We start from the raw sequence: 23,310 nt of genomic DNA, 5'->3' as shown, positions 1-23,310 counted from the left end.
AACAGCAAAGGCAATAGGATATTTCCCTGATCCTTGGAGAGGTTGTGGGATCCCCTCCCCCCAAAGGCCACACTGGAAAGAATTCAGCTCCTTTCCCCTTCCTCACCCAGATAAAACAGCGAGGCCAAGGCTCCTACCCACCTGTGGCTACCCTATCTTCCCCCTCTTTCTCCCACCCCCAGGTACTTTCTCTTCCTTACAGAACAGTAAGCATCAGGTTGGAGAGACATCTCTGACCCTACCATATGGATTTCAATCTCTGCATCAGTTTGATGTATGATCCCATTCTAATACCTGCCTTCGTATCCCTCTCCCTTTAAATTGAGGGTGGGTTGTGTGGGTGGGAATGCCTTGTTAAAATCATGAGGATCTGCACCTAGGATCAATGTTTTTAGTGCCATGGTGGCACTGACAACTGCTAGATATGCGATTTCCCCTCCACACAGTTCGTGGATTCAAGATTTCTACAAGGCAGGTCCTCCAAAGCACATATCACATTTGCGGCCCCATATGTGTTATGTGGTTTTGGAGGAGGGGGAATTCTGTGCAAAAACCATTATGATCCCTTGCGCACAGGAAGGAAGACCTCTTTTAAGCTGCATGCATAACATACCTACATTGAGAACACATTTAAGGCACCCTCCCCCCCCCCCCGGGAACTACAGTTTGTTAAGGGAATTAAAGCTTTGTGAAGGTAAACTCTCCAGATTCTTGGGGGGGGGGTGCTGAATGTGTTTTAAATGTACGTATGTACACAGCCTAAGATTAGGACTGCCCCATCACACAGCTGCTACTAAACAGAAGACAACCTGCTGTAAAGTAGGGCGTGACCATCCTACGCATTCCATATAGGGCTGGGGGAAGGAAGTACCCATGACAGTGTCTTGTTCCCAGTTGATTAACAATTGGGTTTGTTTTTGTTTTGTTTTGTTTTGTTTGTAGTATTTATATCCCGCCTTCCTCCCAAGGAACTCTAAGTGACATTCATAGTTCTCTTCCACCCTATTTTATTCTCACAACAACCCTGTGAGGTAGGTTAGGCTGAGAGACAGTAACTGGCCCAAGTTTGCCCAGTGAACTTCGCTGCTTAGTGTGGATTTGAACCCAGGTGTCCCAGGTCCTTTTTCAACCCTCTAAACACTACACCATACTGGACTTAGTATACAATAACTGATCAGTAGCATGCAGCTCATGTATTTCTCTAGGGTTTCTTTAAATAGATGACACCCTTGTCTCCCAATGATTCCCTGGCATCGAAAGATTCCAGTGTGAATTTTAGCTCCCAGTTCCTGGCAGACAAACAAAGGGAACATCCGCATAGTGGTCTGACAGCCTGCAGTAAGAAAGATCAAGGCAACAACCGGACTTTGAAATAGGTCAGATTCCCCTTGCTCCGCCGCCACCGCTCTTCTGAACAGCAGATGCCACAGTGCCCTGATCCAGCAAAACGAAGCCCAGAGCAAACCCTTGCAGCAAGCTTCATGTTTCTGTTAAAACTTAACACAGCTTTGAAATGGAGATGATCAAAAGTGTTGAGTTACATAGCCCTCTAGTGGCCACACTAATTCCACTGTGCTTGAGCAGTGTGTGTGTGTTGATATTGATTTGATGGTGGGGGGGCGGGGGAAGCAAGCTATATGAAGGCTAGACACTGAAGCAAAGTTTATGTTACTGGCAAAGACACAATAAGAAGAGGAGTTTGGATTTGATATCCTGCTTTATCACTACCTTAAGAAGTCTCAAAGCAGCTAACATTCTCCTTTCCCCTCCTCCCCCACAACAAACACTCTGTGAGGTGAGTGAGGCTGAGAGACTTGAGAGAAGTGTGACTAGCCCAAGGTCACCCAGCAGCTGCATGTGGAGGAGCGGGGACGCAAACCCAGTTCACCAGATTACGAGTCCACTGCTCTTAACAGTAACAAAATAAAGGGCACGATGCAAGGTTACTTAATTATACAATATGCAGGAATCACATTTTATGTAAATGATGTGTACATGACTTGGAGTATGGAAGACAAATTGAGAAGATATGGGGGAAATTCTAGGAGAGGGAAACAACAGTGACCTTACTGTGGGTGTCTGTTATAGACATCCAAACCAGACTGAAGACTTGGATGATGTCTCCCTAGAACAGATTACCAAACATTCAAAAAGGAGAACTGTAGTTGTAGTCATGGGAGACTTCAACTTCCTCAGTATCTGCTGGAACTCAAACTCTGCCAATAATTTAAGGTCCAACAAAATTCTCCATTACCTCACTGATAATTTGATTTCCCAGAAGGCAGAAGCAGCAACTAGGGGGTCATCTAATCCTCATTCCTGAGGACTTGTAGACTCTCCTTCACTGGAGTTTTTTAAGCAGAGGTTGGATGGCCCTCTGTCGTGTATGATTTAGCTGAGATTCCTGCATTTCAGGGGTTGGACTAGATGGCCCCTAGGGGTGCCTTCCAACTCTACCATTCTGTAATTCTGACAAATTTCCTTTTTTGTTTAATGATCGTTAAAACATGTGAAGCAAAAAAAAAAAGTGTACAGTATTCACATTTTGGGTTTCAGCTTAGAGTTTCCTATCCTATTTTAATTGCTTTGCCTCCTTGGAGAATTGCCTGTTAATTAACGGTAGATATTTAATTTTCTCCCCACAACCATAATTTAACTGCTTCTTTTCTTGAATCCTCTGTGACCTCTTCCTTACCAACAGAAGTCCTAAAATAACTGGTGATTGGTAACAGGCAAACTGATCCTACGCACCAGTTATATATGGGACAGAGATGTACCAACACTGTGCTAGTGGAGCAGGTTATATACCATATCCGTCTGGGAGGCAACAGGAACAGTACAGAACCAACAAACACAGGGATATAGCAGTTCAGGGTTGGAGGGGGAGGGGGTTGATGACCCATTACTATTTCTTCAGCAGGTTCCCTGTCTCCAGTGTTTTAGAACCATCCAGTCAGCACAAAAGGGAAGCATTTTAGCCAGTGTTCCTAAACGCTCCAAAGGCAAGCGTTTAGGAACACTGAAAACATAAGGCAAGTCCATTTCAAGAGAATGGGGTGCAAATTCTGGTACATCCATCAAACTCCCTGCCTGCTCCTCCTCCTCCTCCTCCTCCTCTCTCTCTCTCTCTCTCTCTCTCTCTCTCTCTCTCTCTCTATATATATATATATTACTGTGGTACCTTGAGTTACAGACACTTCAGGTTACAGACGCTTCAGGTTACAGACTCCACTAACCCAAAAATAGTACCTTGGGTTAAGAACTTTGCTTCAAGATGAGAACAGAAATTGCACTGTGGTGGCGCGGCAGCAGTGGGGGCCCCATTAGCTAAAGTGGTGCCTCAGGTTAAGAACAGTTTCAGGTTAAGAATGGACCTCCAGAATGAATTAAGTTCTTAACCCGAGGTACCAGTGTGTGTGTGTGTGTGTGTGTGTGAGAGAGAGATGTATGTTTTCTCAACTCCAGCTAGATGCTTTTTCTTTGGAGAAACTATACCATGTGTCTGATGACAGAAGAAAACATTAACTCTCTGTGTGAAACAATTTATTTTAAAAAGGAAGGACACAGTATGAAAGTACAAAAATTACAGTGGCAGGCTTGCCATATTACTTTGGGGCTGATGTACATAAACATACTCATGCTGATGGTGTGCCAGTGTTGAATAATTCTCAAATCTTAAAGGTACTAAAGTCCTCAGGGCCTCTAAGTGTTGATTGTAAGGAGCTCCTATTATCCAAAATTCATATTACGATGCAAAGTAATAAAGAGAGAAATGCACCACAGGACAGAATATTTGCTGGGCTAAATACCTAGGGATCATGTAATGTGTACACAATTAGGCTACTGAGCTTTCTTAAATATATACAATACATTAAATATTAGTCCCCCGTACCTGTTTTCTGCTATGTGAACATAATTTAAAGTTTGCTGATATACTCAAATTATCACGCTCTATGTTGCAACACTTTCCTGCGCCTCAGAGGCAGTGTGTATCCATGAAAACTAATGTCAATCTCCTGCTATGATAAACAAGATATATACCATTTTAATCACAAAAGATCCACTAATACGTTTGCTTCCAGTTCTTAATGTTTATAAGCTTCCCCCGTTTGTGCCCCTCTCTTCTCCAGTATTGAGCAAGTTCTCTTCACAACAGAGAACTGATTCTGCTTGCTCAGTACCTAACCAAACACAAACTAAAATGGTGTCTACTATTTTGACTGGCATTAGGAATTTACGACAAACATACTCAAATCATTTCCAAACATAACCCTTCCATCCTTCTTGGTGCTGCATTCTGGCTGGCCCAAAGCCTGTAGAAGACTCTGCTTCAGATCCTGGGGCGCTGAATTCATAAAGTCTTTAGTTCCTGTCAGAAAGTCCATTGTTTGACCTCCAGTGGTATCTCCTTCAATAAAGCATTCAGTTATATCCCAATAAGAAGGGAAATTGTATACTTGGTATGTAACTCCCATTCCTTCCAAGACAACTTTGATGTCATCAGCTGTGATGTAGTGGCCGCTGTCGGTTGGGGGAAGACAGTGTCGGTAATTTTTCCATATGGAGGCCCACCCACTCTTACCTATGGGAAGGGAATTGTGAGTTTCACTGAGCCATTGTGCAGAATTAAGGCGACATAAACCAAAGCTAATATTGTAGGCACACTTACTACATAGAAATCACACCCACACACCCTGTATATGAGTATACTGTAGTTGATAAATAGTAATTTTCCTTGATAAGTTGTAGAATCTCTTGATCAAGAGCCTCCAACACCACATCTACTGTCTAAAAAAATAAATAAATGGGCAAGCCCCCATTTCACGCATTAGACCTGAGGTCTGATCTTATGTGGGTGGGCAAAGCCTGAAAGAGAGAGGAGGCAAAGCTGAAATGAGAAATAAAACTAAGAGATAGAGCAGTGGAAGATGGGTTAGGAAGCCCTCTGCAAGCAAACAATTCAGATATCTCACAACAGCAATCTGCTCCTTCCCTGGCAGCCTTCTGGACAGGAAGGGAAAGGGAGGCAGATACAGATAAAGGTAAAGGTAAAGGGACCCCTGACCATTAGGTCCAGTCATGACCAACTCTGGGGTTGCGGTGCTCATCTCGCTTTATTGGCGGAGGGAGCCGGTGTACAGCTTCCGGGTCATGTGGCCAGCATGACTAAGCCGCTTCTGGCGAACCAGAGCACCACACGGAAACGCCGTTTACCTTCCCACCAAAGCGGTACCTATTTATCTACTTGCACTTTGCGGTGCTTTCGAACTGCTAGGTTGGCAGGAGCAGGGACCGAGCAACGGGAGCTCACCCCGTCGCGGGGATTCGAACTGCCGACCTTCTGATCGGCAAGCCCTAGGCTCTGTGGTTTAACCCACAGCGCCACCCACGTCCCTTATATACAGAACAGAGGATGGCAAATAAGAAGTCTGACTGTATAGGGCACTTGCCTAGGTTTCTATGAACATGCTTAGAAACCCCCTTCCGCCCATCTTGCTCAATGTGGAAAGGTCAAGGGTGAGCATGGAGTGCACAGGGATGGGCGCATTGAAGGCAGGCAGGCAGGCTGGCACACACCCACACAGCACTGTTCACATTGGCAGTCCCTGGCTGGTGCCTGAATTCGGTCCCCATTAATTCCAGGAGAATCTTACTCAAATTGGGGAATCAGTACTTCAAAAACCAAAACAATAAAACCACTCACCTGATAAGATTATAATCAGAAGCTTAGCATAACAATCTAGGCAGCTGTGAAAAAATCGGATAGTGCTTGCAATATCCTCCACACGGTACAGCATCTAAAAGGTATAATGCCAGAAACATTTTGTTGTTGATATATCATTATAAACTTCATAGAGGGCTTCTGCATATGAAAACTAATAAATGCCCCATTGTTTTTATTCTCCATATTAAAAAAACACATTAATTCTAATTTTACACATTGGGACAATACAAGGTTGCATCTGTATGGGCAGTCCCATGGGAAGAAGAGTGCTCCCCTTCTTTCCTTAACCCTCGCTTTTTTGTCAGATTTTACTTGCACAAAAAATGGTTTTAGTCTGCATCCCAGACATGTATTGCTGCTCACACAAAACTAAGCAAATCCTTTGTAAAGGCTAAAGTATAATTTGGCAGGAATTATCAACATCACATCCATTTCCTTTCCATTCTGATGAACTGGTGAAATATGGCCTGTCATATACCAGGACACCTAAGTGTTGTTGATTATATTGAAGAAAGAATGTGAGCTAACACAAAAACAGAGAATGTCATATGATAGGTCCTTAATTTACCTGGATCAGGTGTATGAAGTCGTATTTCTTTTGAATGTTCTGCTCTTTTGCCTGCTTCTCATATTCCATGGATGTCAACTGGTGCCAGCTGAATGAGACATTCTTTAGGTCAGTTGAATTTCTTACAGCCTCTGTTTATGAAATAATCGATAAAGTGAACTTCATGTGGATCAAAACATGAGCTCAGTTATCCTGATAGAGAAAGAATGCAATGCTGTACCTTTATACGCCAAAATGTGTTGAGGGTTGGGCTCTATGACTTCATTTTTGATAAAGATTCCTGGATGCACAGCCTGAATTATCCTAATCATTTTCAAGTCTTGCTCACCTATAAGATAAGTTCAAAGCAAATTCATTCATTAAAATCAGTCGGTCCTTAAGGTTGAAATCATGTGCATATTTATCTAGAATTTATTTCCATTGAACTCAGTGTGGCTGATCTCAAAGTAAACATGCTGAGGATCATGCTGTATTTCAGGTATACCTCAGAGAAGCTTCAGTTGCTTTAAACAAGTGCTACTAGCCATTTCCCCAGCACTGGCATAGAAAGCTGCCTGATTGTGACTCGGACTGTTTGTCCATTTAGCCCAGTATTGTTGACATTGATGGACAATGGCCCTTCAACGATCTTCCCTAGCCCTACTCAGAGATGCCAGGGATCAATCATGGGCCCTTCTGCTTGGAAAACAGGGGCTTTAACTATTGAGCTACACCCATTCCTTCTATAGTCTATGCAAAAAAAAATAAATCCTACAAAAAATTCCTCTCAGACATTATACAGAAACAGTACCAGACACTGAAGCCTTATGACACTTGGAACTGTACTCCAAGTGGAATAATGGACGCTGAAAGGAAATAATCCAACTTCATTGCACTTATATAAATCCAGATTCAGGAAAATGTGCACAGGGAATGAGCCACATATTATTTATAATTTTGACCAATGGATGCCTTAGCCTGAAAGCAAAATAGGCTGTGTGTCTATATTAAAAGAAAGGGAAAAACCAACAACAAAGCATTGGCAGCTGCCACCATGAGTGTCCCACTCAAAGCAGATACATAACTGAATTATTTTTTTTAGATTTTTGTTCCTTACCTGTGCCACTTCCCACACCTAGCACATTGATAGTAGATTTTCCATTTCCAAGGCTAAAAGGATAAGCATTTATTATATAGCATTAAAATACAGGAGTTTTGATATTTATTTAGGGTTGCTATATTTCAAAAAGTAAAAACTGGGACACCCCAAAAGTTTACAAAAATGAAAAAAAAAAGAACACCCCATGATTTTTCTATTGACTTGCCTAAGATCCAGGGCAAAGCGCCACCTTTCAGAAATTCCCCCCACATGTCAATTCCACCTTTGAAATCCCAGTTTCAACTGGGAAAATCCGGACGTATGGCAGCCCTACATTTATTTTGCTAAACCGTGTTCTACTGTCACTAATGCCTTGCCAAAACTTTCTCACAGCAAAATGTGGTTTGAGCAATATATATCACAATATATGCTTCCTCCCGCTTCCATAGATATTTCTAGAAGATTTGTGTTCCAGTCATTTTTGTCCAATAAATGTATGTGTACACACCAATGACCATAATGAACTCAGGCTAGCATTTCTGTGCCATATAACAGTACAGTTCTTGAGCACTAGAGTCACTAGATCAAACTGCCCTGAATTAAGCAACATCAGTGATGCTCTGTGAAGCTGCAACAGTTTAAATTAAGATTGATTGCCTTAAGTTAAGAGTGTTCCATCCAAATAATGTAACTTGGGGAAGCCAAATGGGCAAATAATGCACAAAACAAAGGAGTTCCCATCTAGAGTTCCCGTATGGAGTTTCATCAAGAGTTGGATCACAGTCCTTTGCACTTAAGTAAGAGTAAACCCTACTGAACTCAGGATTGGTTGCAAGGCATCCCATGAGATTTGTTTGCACGTTGCACGTCCATTATCATAGAATGGACATAAATGAAATGGACATAAATGAAAAATAAATAAATATTCCTTGAGACCTTTAGAGAAGGATGAGCATTAGAGTGCAGGAAGCTACAGACATTTGACCATTTCCCAAAATTCATATTTTTAAGCATTCTCTTTTTTTTCTTCTTACCTGGCTATTATACCTGGCAGCTCCTCCTTATTGAACTGGCCCATGCATTGGTGCTCAGTTGAATGGTCTAAGAATGACTTAAAGGCTTTTGCGTATTCATCCACTGTAAGGCTTCTCATGGGCTGGGTCACACAAAGCTCTTTGGAATGTAAAGCCAAATTGGTGTTTGTTAAGAGCTGGAAATAAATGCCACTGTACCTCATAGAAAACTTCAGAGGTGCATTGAATAGCAATAGTAAATAACTTCATTGCACCAAAGATTAGTTTATGACAGATTCCACTGAAAGCAATGAAATAAGACTAGGCTGTGCTCACACACTACGGTATAGTGTATAGTGGCTATACATTTAACATACATGACTCATCCTCAAAGAATGTGAGAGGTATGACACAAGTAGGGGAGAGAGAATTAAGGCCACTAAAGGACATTTTATATATATATATATATATATATATATATATATATATAATCTTTTGATATGCCTTTTATGAAGCTTGCCAACCATACTCTTGATCCAGAGCACATTCAGAGCTCTTGGACAACTGTCCCATTCACTTCACTGGAGCCAGCAGATTGGGGCACACAAAGGAACACTCATATAAGCATCTTGCTTCCATTGAAATGAATGAAGAAACCCTTGCAGATACGGGAGTGTCAATAAAATGCTAGATCAGGATCTCCATCTTTGGCAGACTGCTAACACATGTGATTTTCCATGTCTTACCACCTGCCCCTGTTAGACCAAGACTTGGGTGTCTTTAAAGATGTACATCTGACAGCAAATGTATACTCAGCTGACATTTCATAGAACATGTAGCTTTATTTAGCCAATGGTGCCTAGCAACTGACAAATTCTGAATGCTTTACTTGGGAGTTATACTGGTTGGATGGGTAGAGGAGTGCTCCCAATTCCCCCTACCAATCACAATTCTAGTTGGGGCCAATGGCCAACATAATGGCATTCTTACACTAGCATAAATTTTAGCAGGCAATTTGCTGTCATAAAAAGGGCAGAGATGGGGGCACAGTATGTAAGCAGCAGGGACTTGGCTAATACAGCCTTACCTAAAGTTATGCAGCAGAATAGCTGCTGTAACTAAATATGTAGCTGTTGATGAACTCGAGATTGCTGCCAAACATATAATCCACCCAGCCTCCCGGGGGCACGTAGATAGTAAGTATTCTGTCTCTGTAGCTAATCATGACACAGCATCAGGACTGTACAATTGTGACTCCTCTGAAGACATCCATGATTGGACAGGAATATAGGGGATTAGGTGGTCCTTAAGGTATCCTGGACCCAGATTGTTATGGGTCATGTAAATTAATCCATGAACCTTGAACCTGGCTAGGTAGTGCATTGAAGCCACTGCAACTCTTGAGCACCAAAGTTATGTATTGGCAATAATCTGTCTCCAACAATAGTCACGTCATAGTGTTTTGCACCAGATGGAGCCCCAAGACCAGGCACACACACATAAAGTGTATTGCATTGATAGAGTCTTGAGGTTACCAACACATAGATCACCATGTCAAGACTATCCCTGTCCAAGAACAATCATAGTTGACATACAAGCCATAGCTGTTAAAAAAAGTACTCATGGGATGGTGAACTTTCCTCTACCTTTGTTTTTTCATGATGCTCCACATAGCATGGGGGACAAGGGCCCAGCACAACATTGTACCAGAGCTGAGAGCTTGTGTGGTCTTACTGCTGGAGTACCAGCTAATGGGAGGTCCCAAGAGCTCAAAGCCTTCTTGATTTTACCTTCCTCCATTACTCTTGGTTCAATGAAAGGATCAGTGTTGCTGCCATGGTGTATGACAACTAAATTGACCAGGGGTTGGGGAGGAGGCAGGAATTGCTAGATGGGATGAAAAGGACTGGGCTAATGAAAAACATCCTGTATGAATGAGTCAGATACTTACAGTTTCTATCTGATCATGTGCCAATCATTCTGCCTATTATATGCCACTGTCTCAAGAATGTGCATATATTTTAAGCTCTTCCAAATCTCATGTTCTCAAGGCAAGGAATGGGGAACTGGTGGCCTTCCAGACGTTGCTGCACTACAACTCCCATAATCCCCAACCATTGGCCTTACCATCTGGAACTGAGAAGAGTTATAGCTGGAGACAACAGCATCTGGAGGGTCACAAGTACCCATTCCTCTTCAATACCATAGTTAGGGATCAGACGTCTTGTGTAGGAAGCTTGTGCTGTTCCACTGAAGGCCCTTTTTTGCTACTGGTCTAGTCTAGATGACTGTCATGTTATGGTGTAAATCCCATCATTAACCTCTTTTCTGTTTGATCTTCTGGTTAGATGCTTAGAAGTCCTGTCCTCTGAAATCAAAGGACCAGAACCCAGATCTCTGCCTTTTCTATCTAAAATAATTGTTGCTAGCAGAATCTACAAAGATGTTCTGTGAATACACACCTATATTCAGTAGGATGCAAACACACCCACACCCACACCCTTCCTACTGAACTACCAACTAATGACCTACTCTTGTAGTATCCACTCTTCTTTGTCTCTGTGGCTGCTCCAGTGCCCTCTTTCAAAATAATATGGTCTCCTCACACAGACACAACTATGTCCAGCTCCAGTCAAATTGCCAGTAATCCATGGTGTGACAGTGGAACATGTACCCTTCTCCAGGTAGCAGATGGGCATGGAGCTGCTGTTGCTTATGGCTTCTCATGCAGGATTTCTAAACCCAGTTAACAAACATTTTATCATCTTCGTCTTATTACTGCATGTTGAGAACACCTCCCATTCTTGCCTTTTTCACTGCTTTTGATTCTGCAACTGAGGCAAAGTAAGATTCCAACTTATGCTGGTGTGAGCTCAGATGTAGAAGCAGTGGTCTTAATTGGACTCTAGGTTTTCCCTGCCTTGCCATGGCACCATTTTGCCAAGTAGCCACAATAATATACCGTATATCTGTCTTGCAACTTGCTAAGCTTCAAAATTACCTGAATTGTTTGCAGATGTCACCAATATCTCTTTCTCAAAATTGGCATCTTGTGTTTTCCTGCAGCAAAGAAAATATGGTATTTATTTAGCAATTTGAGCAATCCCTCACCTGTTCCTATGTCAGCTGGGCAGTAATTTCACAGTTACTCTCCCAACCCGGAGACATGGGCTTTGGTCTCCCTGGCGTACCTTTTTCCATACTCTTCATCATCATCTATGGCTCTAACCACAGGCAGCTTGGCACCATTCATGGAGCAAAATCCATTGGAAAACACGCCATTTTGGAAGCAGCCATCTGCACTTTTGCTTTGCTTTGTTTTGGAGACTCTGCATTGGTGATGATAAAAAAATATTGCTTATGGCTAACTGCACCAAAATGACCCAGCCCCTTCCTGGCCTAAGTAGCACAGCCATACATGCCAACCCCCTGGAAGTAACTGATAGCCAATCAGGTTCAAAGAGTCATCACTACAGCACAGCATTGTGTGAGTGCATATTTGTGATGTGTGTCTGTTCCATTCTAGGCCACAATCTTGAAAAGCCACATCTCACTGGCGATATAAGTTTATATATGTGTGTTTGCAACACGCAGGCTTGGTAGCAGTCAGTGAGACATAAAAAATGTACACAGGGAGAATTTGCAGAAGGAATTTATTTCAGCAAAAAAAAAAGATTTTAGGTTGAATACAAACGCAGAACTATCTTATGCCAGGTTCCTTTTTTATTGCTTAAGAGCAAAGCTTGGAAATTATTGACTTAGCCTTAGTGGTCTGCATACAGAGCAGCATTATGCTGAGTTAGACCATCATATTAATTAGTTCCCTGTTTCTGTGATGCAGTCTATCAAAACACCCACTGAACTCTACTGTTTAATTGCTAAGCAGCACTAAACTTAGTTGTATCTGGGTGAAGTCAGGCCTTTCCTACACCTTGTTTGTTTGTTTGTTTTGTCTACCACCCTTCATCCTTAGATCTCAGGGCGGTTCACAGCATCTGTGGCGTTCTTGCTGGAGACAGACAACAAAGTTCTTGTCCAGGTCCCTGATTGATGTGCCCTCTAAGGGTAGGCTTCTACCCCACATACTATATCTACACAAACTCACAGCACCACCCCCACATCAGTTTGGACTTCATTTGCTTCTCTTGCAGAGGGACACAGAAGTCTTTAGGACACTGAATCCCTGCCCCATGATGACACAAAATCCTACACAGTCTTGGACTAGTTTTTGCTTCTTATCATTATCATTTATTAAAATTGCATACTGCCTTTCATCTATACATCCCAGGGTGGTTCACAACACAAAAACACAAGATTAAAAAAAAAAGACCACTTCATGAGCTGCTCTCCACATTTTAAAACTATAAGGACTAGTAACTAAATTAAATATTTTAAACTTTGGGTTTTTATTTGTGGGTGGGGCATATTCAGTGTTGTGTCCCAAACAAATGATAGAGGGGTGGTTTTTTTTTGGGGGGGGGAACCTTGAAGGTCATCTAATCCAAACATGAGCATAAATATTTAAGTTCCTCTGCTCTGATTGAATGGTACTGGAAAAATCACTGTCTCTAAACCTCAGTCTGCAATAATGGTCCTGATAACTTCTCAACATTACAGTAAACTGTAAGAATGGATGTAAATATATATTATACTGTAAAAATGGATGTATATATAATATAAAATCCTTCTGAATAGAGATGTCTATCTTCTTATACAATCAGAGTGGCTCTTCACATCATTCTTACCTTTTCACCTTGGCTTTTGGCTCCATGTCTTCTACAGGCCTTCTCCAGTCTGTGTCTTCTTTAAGGACCCGTTCTTGCTCTCTTTTGGCTTATATACTCCAGATGGACTCCAGTGTGTTGAAGTACAGAAGGCAGGCACAGCTGGTCTTCAGTCTCTACTGGTACTGTCCTATACCCCCCTCATCCATTTCAAAGTGATATGCATTTTGGCTCAGCAGTGCTAAAGGTTAGAGACAGATTTGACTCTTAGTTGATATTTCCATCTGTTACTGTCACTGTATGTCAGTCTCCTGGCCCACTGAGGAGCTTTCTATGACCTGTAGTATCTCAGAATGTCCTTCCTCACACCTGTTATCACCCTCCCCCCAGTTGCTTGAATTAGTATGCTCTAAGAAGATACCTTATCCTGAAGACCATAGATAACATATGAAGTCATAATGTTACCCCTTTAGGGAGTGCACAAGAAACTTGGCATACAAAGTGTATGGGAAAAGGGTGATATTTAAATAGGTCAAGAAGCATGCCCCTTCTCAGTTCAGCAGCTAGCAATGTATAGCTATGAAACATACAATTTGCCATACTAAATTTTACAATATAGACAATATTTATTGGCCTCGTTCACACATAGCATAAACCCATAGTTTATTAAACTCTGATTTATTGAACCATGGTTTAGCATCAAGTCTAAAATTGGCTCAATCTATGGTTTGTTTATTGCCAACAAACCATGATCTAAGTCATGGTTGATTGTTAGCTTATGAGCCTTGGTTTGTTTTAACGATGGTTTGGTGTTGCATGTGAACTCAGTGTCCTTCCTTAAAAACAGTTTGCTGGACCACAACATACTACCCCAAACATTCACCAAGTTACAAAGTATGAGACAAGAAGTAGCAAGTATTATGACCAAGTACTTGGTTCCAAAGCTTAGCTTAAGCCAAGAGGCAGTTTCTTTCTGGACAAGTGGACTTTAGAATCTCACCTCTCCTACCCTGTTCTGCTCATTTGTCCTTGCTCTCTACCGTATGAACACATGTAATAAACGCAGAAACATTTTCAAAGAAAAGCAGCTTTGAGGGCTGGGAATCCGGAACACAGAAACAATGATGGGATGGGTGCTTTTTCTGCCTGCAGCTTCTACACTCCAAATCCCTTTCCCGTGATGCGTTTCCCATGTGAGACAAACCTTATGCTAGCAATTTCTCCCCAAGCAGGTAAAACTGTTTTATTCACTGACATGAGTGTTAGGCAGCAGTTGGATGGAAGCAGGTTCTGGTATTATGAGGGCTGTAGGAAATTTCTCTCTATCCATTTTCTTTACACGATGCATAAGTTTACAATCTCCATCTTGTAACCTTTCTTGGTAGGGAAGTTGTTCCAATCATCTGATCGTGTTTATTATCCTTTCGTTTTCTAGTTCTTTTCGAATTGTGCCAACTGGAACTGTACCCAGTATTCCAAGTGTGGCTTCACAGCAGACTTATAAAGATATTGCAATATAGGCCAATTTAGTTTTGAACATTTCACTACAGATTCCTAACACTCAATTTGCTTTTTCCCAGAGCTGCTAGATTCTGGGTCATGTTTTCACCATGCCTCCAAATCTCTTCCTTGGCCAGTCACTCGTGACACTCCTGGAAAAAGCCCAGGAGTGAAACTTTGGGAGTCTGAAGGTTGTTGTCTCAGTCATAAATGGCACTCTTGTATAAGAATTTCCTGTGAAGTAGCCACAAAAGTCACTTCACAATGTAAGAAATACATGTTTAAAGGCACCCTTTCTGCCTGAATTGTCTTAAGTCAGTGAAAGTATTTACAGTCATGGTTGTTATCAGTCATTCTTGTTGACATTTCCCTCTTTATATTTATATTTCCTTAGCAGGAACGATAAAGGCTTTTCCTTCTTTATGTTGTTCAAGAAAAAGGTCTATTGTTCCCTCTGCTGGCCAAATGTATACCAACCATCAATAAAACTTTATATAGCTTTGGTTCAAGACAGATGACTGCTTGGTATTATCCAGCTACAAAACTAGGCACACTGTGAACACCATGAAAGCATCTTTCAACTAAACATGCATAGGACCGTGCTGCATGGCTGCATAGTTAGCTAAGTAAGTGAAAATTAGTGCTGTGCTGAATTTTCATGAGCTTAGGGTCCCCCCCCCTTATTTTTTAATAATCTTTATTAGTTTCAGTTAAAAAAAAAGAAGTCTATATATACAACAGTATTCAATACAAAAGCTGGAACGAAGAAGAAGAAGAAGAAGAAGAAGAAGAAGAAGAAGAAGAAGAAGAAGAAGAAGAAGAAAGAAGAAAAATAAGGAAAAACAAGTACATAATTTTATACAAATCTTCTCTACGAATATAATAACAAATTGACCTTTATGTTCATACAAATACAATTTCATAAAAAGAAGGGGAAAAGGGGAACAAAGATTTCTATAAATAAACTTTAAAAAGACTTCCAAAATTTTCGTTTACTGTGTCTATTCTTTCCTTTATAACGCGCAGCCTCATATTACATTCAATTATCTTCATATGCCCTAACCTAACATAATATTATTTACACTTTTTGTTTTACAAGAATCAGACTAGTTCTGCCAAGAGAATTTCACTCTTATAATGATTTTTAAAGTATTCTTTAAATATTCTCCATTCCTTGTAGACTCTCTGTTTTGTGTCATTTCTTACTCTTCCTGATAACTTTGCCAACTGAAGGTATTCTATCATTAGAGCTTGGTTTTCAGTGTGAAAGTTGCTGTTTCATGAAGTATGAAAATGTTTGTGAAAACTGCTGCTTTATACTCTTTTATAGCTTTTTCGTGCCTATTTGCGGCCATTGTTACCTTGATTTTGGACAGTTTTAAATGATTTGGAAAAGCTTCTTAACTGAGTCACTATAGCCAACCAATCAGTGAACATGCTAACATCACTGCTGCCATTTAAATGATCCGAAAGAGCTTCTTCCTTGCAAGATTCTAGCCAATCATGGGATCATAGATAACTTAGGGAACATTAGCATCACTGTTGCCATTGAACTAATCAGATTTGGCTACATGACAACATTGTTAAGGGCAAACTATGCCTTCTCGATTATCTTCAGTGGGAATCAGAGAGAAGAAGTAGTAGTAGTACTGTTCAGGAAACTTTGTGGATGCTACCAGTGTTGCCACTCTTCTGCAATTTCAGTACTCCATAGCAAGAGTTATGCTCCATTGCAGTTCTAATAAAGAGCAGTTATGCATTCCAAGTTGGGGCAGAACATGGATGGGGGAGCCTGCTCAGATGGGCTTCAAAATACACATCTCATTGGGAAAAGGGAGCTGCAGGTAGGTAGCACCTGAATTCAGTTGTCCCCCAGATGAAAATGTCACCTACTCTTGCTGTGCTACTTCCAAATGGGTGTGCATTTCCAAATGCAACTCTAAATGCACATATCCATTACTTTTCCTTCTTTATTGAGGAGTTACAGAAGTACTCACTCACACCCTGCTCTGTCTATCCAGTGATATCTCATCTGCAACATTAAGAAAGGAGGGTAGCCTTACCTTTGGTGGAAACAAGGATTTAAAACATGTAAATTCTAGGAGTGCTTCCAACAGTCTTATCTTTTTACAATCAATCTTTTTACAGTGGTACCTCTGGTTAATTTGTTCCGGAGGTCCGTTCTTAACCTTAAACTGTTCTTAACTTGAGGTACCACTTTAAGTAATGGGGCCTCCTGCTGCCACCACCGCCGTGCGATTTCTGTTCTCATCCTGAAGCAAAGTTCTTAACCTGAGGTACTATTTCTGGGTTAGTGGAGTCTGTAACCTGAAGCGTCGGTAACCTGAAGCGTCTGTTACCCGAGGTACCCCTGTATTATGGTCAATGGTCAGAATTCAGAGTATTATCAGCTGATCTTCTCCATGAATCTTGGAATGCCAAATTACCTGGTCTTGTTTCAGATACTAAACCTGATGTGTTAGGCAGCCTTCACCACTCATTTGTTTTATTGCTGGATTTTCCATCCATATAGTTAGATCTTTTACTTAACCTCATGCCCTTGTGGAAAATCAGATAGAGATGTCTTTGGCTTGGCACTCCTGGGGCAGCAGAGGGCAGCAGGATCTCTCAGCAGGTTTTCTGAATGGGAAGGGAATAGGGGAGGAAACAGGCTGTCGTCCCATTATGAGGACAGTTGCTCAGGAACTGACCTGGGAAGAATGTTTCAGTTGAGAGAATTTGCCCGAGGGCAATTAAGGACCAGCAACTGGTAAAATATATCCTGTGCTTTTGTGAGCACAAGTGTACCAGTGACCCTGTGGGCTAAGGACAGCCATTGGAAATATAATGAGAGGCTGGAGAATTTCAGACGGCAGATTAAATTTGCTCAACTTGGCTGGGCCACCTAAACAAAACCAGCAGCCATGGTACCCTCAGATTAGGTTTTCGGCTGCAGTGCCATATTACACTTACTTACTTGGAAGTAAGCCCAATAGAGTGCAGCAGGGATAGCCTTCTAAGTATATATGCGCAAAGTCCAAACCAAGTGCAAGCCTTTTGAAACACACCACAATTGAATATCATGCTTACGGTTTAAAATAAAACTTAGGAATTTGGTGGAAGCATTTCTAAGCAAAATAATTTAGATGTTAGGCAGAAGGTGTCCAGGATTTCAGACCGCTGTGTTTTTGCATAAACATGGCATGAACTGGTAAATACGAGTCCTGCGTTTAACATTGCCAGTATGTCAGTGTCAACAATAATAAGCTGGATGCAGCAGTAGTCTGACTCTGTATGGTTCCTGGGTTTGATAGAAGGTTAATGGAAAGGAGGCAGAAAGACTGGCTGAGCCCACTTCTCCCAGAGGTGGTAAATCTATGCCTGAGCTATATGACTTCAGACTGCAGGAAGAGGCTCACACGCCCAAGTATTACAAATACAAAAACCTCCATGTTGACAATGGGTGGAAGATCCTGACCTAGTCTTTCCCTTACATGCTCATTTTCATCGCATAAGCCTCCATTTCCATTCTGAAGCCATACAGCCCAGAGTTACTACCTCAGGAAGAATGAGGCTAACGGAAGTCTATAAAGCTGTACTGACTGATGCCCTGATACAAATGTGGGGAATGTTTGACCCACAAGATGTTGCTGAACTACAACTCCCATCACCTCCAGCAAGTGTAGCCAATGAATTGTAGACATGACAGGATTTGTAGTGCAGCACAGGTTCTCCACACCTGCCTTACTGAGACCTTACAAAACATAATAGATTCACCTAGCGCAAAATAATTTTAAGAAAAGAGTGGTGGACTGAACTATTCGGCCCGGCCTTTTCAGCATTTCATGAAGCTAGGGCAAACCTGCTCCTTAAGATCAATTGGGGGAGGGGAGTTATTTGGGGTGGAGTTCTTACCTTTTAAATAGAAACAGCTAAGGTTTTCTTTAGCTTGTTTACCTTCACAAAAACTTTTCTGCCCCTTCTAGATGTTTCCTGAACAGAACGACCCATAGGAAAGAACAGAGCAATGCCAGGGAAAGACTCAGAACCCTGTTAAACCCTGAATATCAAAGTAATGGGATACCCACAGAAGATTTTAGAATTTTGCCACACACACCCTCAGAAAAGTTGTCTAACGTATACTTTCTCTGGGGACAAATGATCCCTTAAAGGAGGATGTGGCTATTGGTCCCCAACTCCCTTCCCTAAATGGTCACAATGGGACTAAATGGTGGGAAAGCAAGCCTCAAAGGGGTAGGTTTGCAATATTTATTTATATTTCTAGGTGGCTTACCTCCTTTATTTTAAGGTCTCTCGTTCCGCTCTCCATTGGACTAAGTCTTTCAGTTCACTGAGTTTAGTCAGCTGAAAAGCAGGTTGCAAACAGCGAGGTGGTGGCAGTAGCAATTGTGCATGAGAAGGTGCCAATTCCTTTCCTCCGGTTTTAAGGAGGCAGAAGCAAGATCCCCAATGCAAGTTCCTGGTATAACTATTCCTGCGCAAGTGGTATGCCCAAGCAAGTCTGTTTGGCCTCCCGTGGGAGGTGAACTGTCTCTTTAATGAGCTCAGTTATTGGACCACTTGCCGCATTCTCTGCCTGCCTACAAAGGGAGCAATGATGCATGAGTCATATTTGTGACAGTTTTATCCTGTTTATAACAACAGCTGACTGTATATTGGGCTCTAGCACAAAGCTGCTTCTACAAAAGTTGCTGGATTTATGTCATCAATCCCATTGTGATGAATTTGCTACTTACTTTGCACACAAAGAAACTTGTATTTGGTGCCTTTGGGGAAATGCAAGTTCAAGCGCAGGGGCAGGATCTCAGGTACACGTGGTTGAGATGGATGAAAACCAGCCAAGCTCTGGAGAAAGTCCGTTAATTGCTGGATAGGGTCTTACCAGTTGCGTCAGAAATGCAAGATGGCCTCACATCCTTGGTCAACTGTTTAAAATCTAATCTAGACACACCATCCAAGCAGAAATCATTGTTTCTTAGGGTCAAAATTACCAAGTAGCTCTGGGGTTGGGAGTGTCTTATCGTGTGTCTTTGCCTAACTGCCAATAGGGAAAAGTGAGAGGAAGTGGAGCCCATGTGGTCAGGTGGTTTCCAAACTGTTCTAGGTTTGCACTAGCAGCATCATGTAATGGGTCTGCAACATTGACCAATAGGAGGAGGAGGCACAAAACAGCCAATGTTTAGTGCACTGGTTGCCATCATGATCCCTATGGTCACACATGTTCCCCCAGAGGCATTCCTTGACGCCACTTCTTTTCCTGGAAAGCTCAGCTGACCAGCTATTCAGCTTTGTTGAAGGTGAATTGGGGACAAGCAGAAACATGATCTATCTTGGCCATTTGAATCAGCCTTCATTAGCATAAAGAACTGAAACTTATTTTATTGTATGCTTTTTTTCCTGGTTGGCTCTCCACAAGCCCTAGTGATTGGTCATATAAACAGAAAATGAGCCTTCTCTTCCCCAGTCCTGATGGGTTTAGATTTTAAGGGGTGGGGGCAGACACAAGTATCTCTTGCTTTCCTTCTTTCCAAGGTTTGAATATATATATATATATATATATATATATATATATATATATATATATGATGGTACAACTGGAGCGGCTCCAGAGCCTGGAAACCATATGGATGAAGCAATACTGGACATTTTGAAAGGGCTTAAAAACAAAGGGCACCTGGAAGCTGTATGCTGTTGGGTTCTGCATGATACCTAAGACCTCCGCCAAGGCAGGGGGAGGGGGTAGACTGCCTTAAGGAGTTTGAATTTTGCTTTCTTTTAATTCAAACTTCACTAAATCACATGTAGATTTACATCTTTACTCTCTACCTATGCTTACAGAGTGTCTTGTACAACATGCTACAGTTAAGTGGATATTTTGGTTTTATTGAGAAACTGAACACCCCTAAGAAAAGAATTAATTATGAAGGAACAATTATCAAAAGCCTGTTTGGGCAGCTGGTAGTTATCATTCTATTTTTTAGGACCCACCTAAAACTGTTTTTAATATTGTGTAGTATTGTTTCAATATTATCATTGTGTCCACCCTGGGACCTTAGGGTGAAGGGCTGGTAGTAAGTTGTAATAATCATAATGGGGGGGGGGGTGAAATAAACCAGGGAATTAACTGAGATTGTAAGTCTCATAGGATTGTGAAAACCTCTGCTTGACCACAGGTCTTTCACACCTACTTTAATTTTTAAGTATATTTACATATTTTGTTCCAATACTTTACAGCTTTGAGTACCTTCAGGGTTTCTCGTGGTTTCCCAAGGGTCCTTCTGTCTGGGATACTGCTGTTGCAGCATCTCTTGCCAGCAAAATAAGTATAGAAATGTATACCAGTTCTGGTCTGACCATCAAGCTGGTTCAGCCACTGGAGTTTCCTGGTACTTGGGAAGTGGGGTTGGTCAAGATGCACTTGGTAAATTGGTAAAGATACAAGAGACTTCACTGTACTATCACTGAAATTGTTATTGAGCGGGGAAAGTGGTCATCCTTTCTTCAGTAGCATAGTGGCAAATTCTAAGATTATACGATACTCTTAAAACTATTCAATAATAATAATAATAATTTGGGTTGTACTGCAACTTTCACTGCCGACATCTCTGTGTTGCCTTTCAGCTAGATCTACTCTTTTCAGTGTACATACATGGGCAAATGATTTGGCATGATCCAATATCATCTTTCAGAGTGACTTAAGTTGTGTTTTCCATGAAATTCCATTGTATGGAACAAAACTGGTATATCTTTCTTTTCAAACTGAAGCACCTTATGTTTTTAGTTGTCCCAAATGCTTAGCTTTGGAGCATACAGTAGCTTAAAAGCTCTCCTTTCGTGCTAATTGGAAGGACCTTGCTGCAGAAATAGTAATAGGTCTTTGACACCCCCAGTGACCCCAGACCACCACCCCATGGCCTTTCTGCACTGATATTATTATCCAAGCATTTCTGACTTGGTGCACAGCGTGGATCTGATTAGCTTCATCCTTTATGCAGCTCTACTGGGAATTATTTCATACCATGTTCCTGTGATGAGACAGGTTAAGCATAAACTAACCAATACTCCTCATCTTTTTAGTTAATGCAGATCTAGTTTCCTTATTAAGGGCCAAATTAGATGTGACATTAAATATATATTTGTGTTTAATATGCAGATCGCTCCTGGAAGTGAGAGGGTGATAATTATGGGGATTGTAACAGGTGATCCTCTGTTGTGATGCTGACAAACATGGCTTCTTTGAAGCTCAGATATACACTGGAAATAAATACCCCCAATGGCACCCTTAAGCCACTTCCAAAAATAGCATTTGCAATGCTGCCAATCATGTGCTAGAGTATGCTTTGCGGAAAGGGAGGCTGTCTGGGCTGCAGGAAGGGTATATCTAATGCACATTAAAGAAGAAAGGGGGTTAAGAAAAGAAAAACTACAATACAGGGAATAAATAATCTTAACCTTACAAAAAATTAGATTGCAGCATCTACAATGTACAACTGTAGCATCTACAGTTTCAGGTATAACTGTGCACTGTGGTTTCTTGGATGCCTGCACCCTAGTCTGTCTTCCTCCTGAATTGCTCCCTCTCTCACAATAAGAACATAAGAAAAGCTTGCTGGATCAGGCCCATGGCTCGTTTAGTCTGGCATCCTGCTCTCACAGTGGCAACCCGGATGCCTATGGGAAACCCACAAGCAGGACTTCAGCACAAGGGCACTCTCCCCTCTTGTGGATCCCATGACTGCCTCTGATCATGGGGGCAGGGCATAGCCATCATGGCTAGTAGCTGCCATTAGCTTTTTATCATCCAAGCATTTATCCAACCTTCTTCTAAAGCTGTCCATGTTGGTGTGGTCACTACTGCCTCCTCCTCCTCCACTTCTGAGCAAGTTCCAAAGTTTAACTATACAGTGTGTGAAGAAGTACTTCCTCCTCCTCCTTTTTTAATCTCCCCTGAATCTTCCAGCATTTGGCTTCACTGGATGGCCACAAGTTTTAGCATTATGAAAGAGGCAGAAAAACTTTTCTCCATCCAACTTTCTCCATTCAGTGCATGATTTTATAAATTTCTGTCATGCCACCTCTTACGCACCTCTTTTCTAAGTAAAGAATCCCAAACAACTGCAACATTTCCTCACCGGATCTGTATATATTTCCTCATAATATCTATCCAATTTGCCTGTTCCATCTCGGCATCAAATCCAATGTCCCTCAAGAGCATGCAATGAGGGAGTCTAAATGACTGCTTCTCTTTCCCAAAGTGTGAGCATCTTCTCTTTGGATTGACTTTTGGTGGCTAGGCTGACTTGGGTTCATTTTAATTTCATATAGGCACTTAAAATATTACATTTTAAAGTCTCGTTACATGTTTGAAGACCCTAGTTAGGTGTCTTGGGGATGAGATTTGGAAACCTAAATAAATATCAAGGACTATGTGGCTGAGGCCTAACTCACCCCTGTTGGCCTGGTCTTGCCCTGTGGAGCATCGTTCTCCCAAGATCAGAAACAAGCAATAATACAAGGTTGGGAGGAAGACCTCATATAGCTGGAGGAAATGTGGCCTCCAGCACCACAGGATCATGGCAGAAGGAGGCAAATTCTACAGCTGCAGCCAATGGGGCTTTAAAATGAGTACTGGGTGGAGCTGTGAGGGCAGGGAGAACAGATCAACTGCTCAGTGGCATAGC

The 23,310-nt window shown here is 41.7% G+C and overlaps 1 protein-coding gene and 1 long non-coding RNA gene across 11 annotated transcripts in view; one reads left to right on the top strand and one right to left on the bottom strand.

Moving 5' to 3' along the window:
- The window catches only part of LOC308479337, a 128,088-nt gene that overhangs the window by 65,329 nt on the left and 39,449 nt on the right, over positions 1-23,310 (top strand). The window lies entirely within an intron of this gene.
- LOC308474741 (carnosine N-methyltransferase 2-like) lies at positions 3,569-19,587 on the bottom strand. Of its 9 annotated transcripts, XM_081001263.1 has the most exons (12): positions 18,903-19,251; positions 18,524-18,601; positions 17,160-17,248; positions 13,130-13,349; positions 11,576-11,713; positions 11,386-11,444; positions 8,406-8,544; positions 7,390-7,442; positions 6,514-6,621; positions 6,294-6,424; positions 5,705-5,798; positions 3,569-4,582 (listed from the first exon to the last, which is right to left on the bottom strand). In XM_081001263.1, exons 4-12 carry the CDS (start codon positions 13,153-13,155, stop codon positions 4,227-4,229), a joined length of 1,104 nt encoding a protein of 367 aa, XP_080857389.1. In that variant the 5' UTR covers positions 13,156-13,349; positions 17,160-17,248; positions 18,524-18,601; positions 18,903-19,251; the 3' UTR covers positions 3,569-4,226. The 9 variants fall into 9 exon arrangements, with proteins under 9 accessions (XP_080857389.1, XP_080857385.1, XP_080857386.1 ...); XM_081001259.1 differs by lacking the exons at positions 17,160-17,248; positions 18,524-18,601 and adding an exon at positions 19,366-19,587 and having other exon boundaries at positions 18,903-19,209; XM_081001260.1 differs by lacking the exon at positions 17,160-17,248 and having other exon boundaries at positions 18,524-18,668.

Source organism: Podarcis pityusensis (genome assembly GCF_964106645.2).
Source record: "Podarcis pityusensis genome assembly, chromosome: 1".
Taxonomy (NCBI): domain Eukaryota; kingdom Metazoa; phylum Chordata; class Lepidosauria; order Squamata; family Lacertidae; genus Podarcis; species Podarcis pityusensis.
The sequence above is the reverse complement of the archived record's forward strand: the minus strand, read 5'-3'. Positions and strand labels throughout refer to the sequence as shown.

Coding starts and splice junctions, on each gene's coding strand:
- LOC308474741 (XM_081001259.1), bottom strand. CDS start 13,155: ATGGAGCCAAAAGCCAAGGTGAAAAG. Junction 7,443..8,405: donor CTGCCAGGTATAATAGCCAG/GTAAGAAGAAAA, acceptor TTATCCTTTTAG/CCTTGGAAATGGAAAATCTA. Junction 6,622..7,389: donor AGGTGTGGGAAGTGGCACAG/GTAAGGAACAAA, acceptor CTTATCTTATAG/GTGAGCAAGACTTGAAAATG.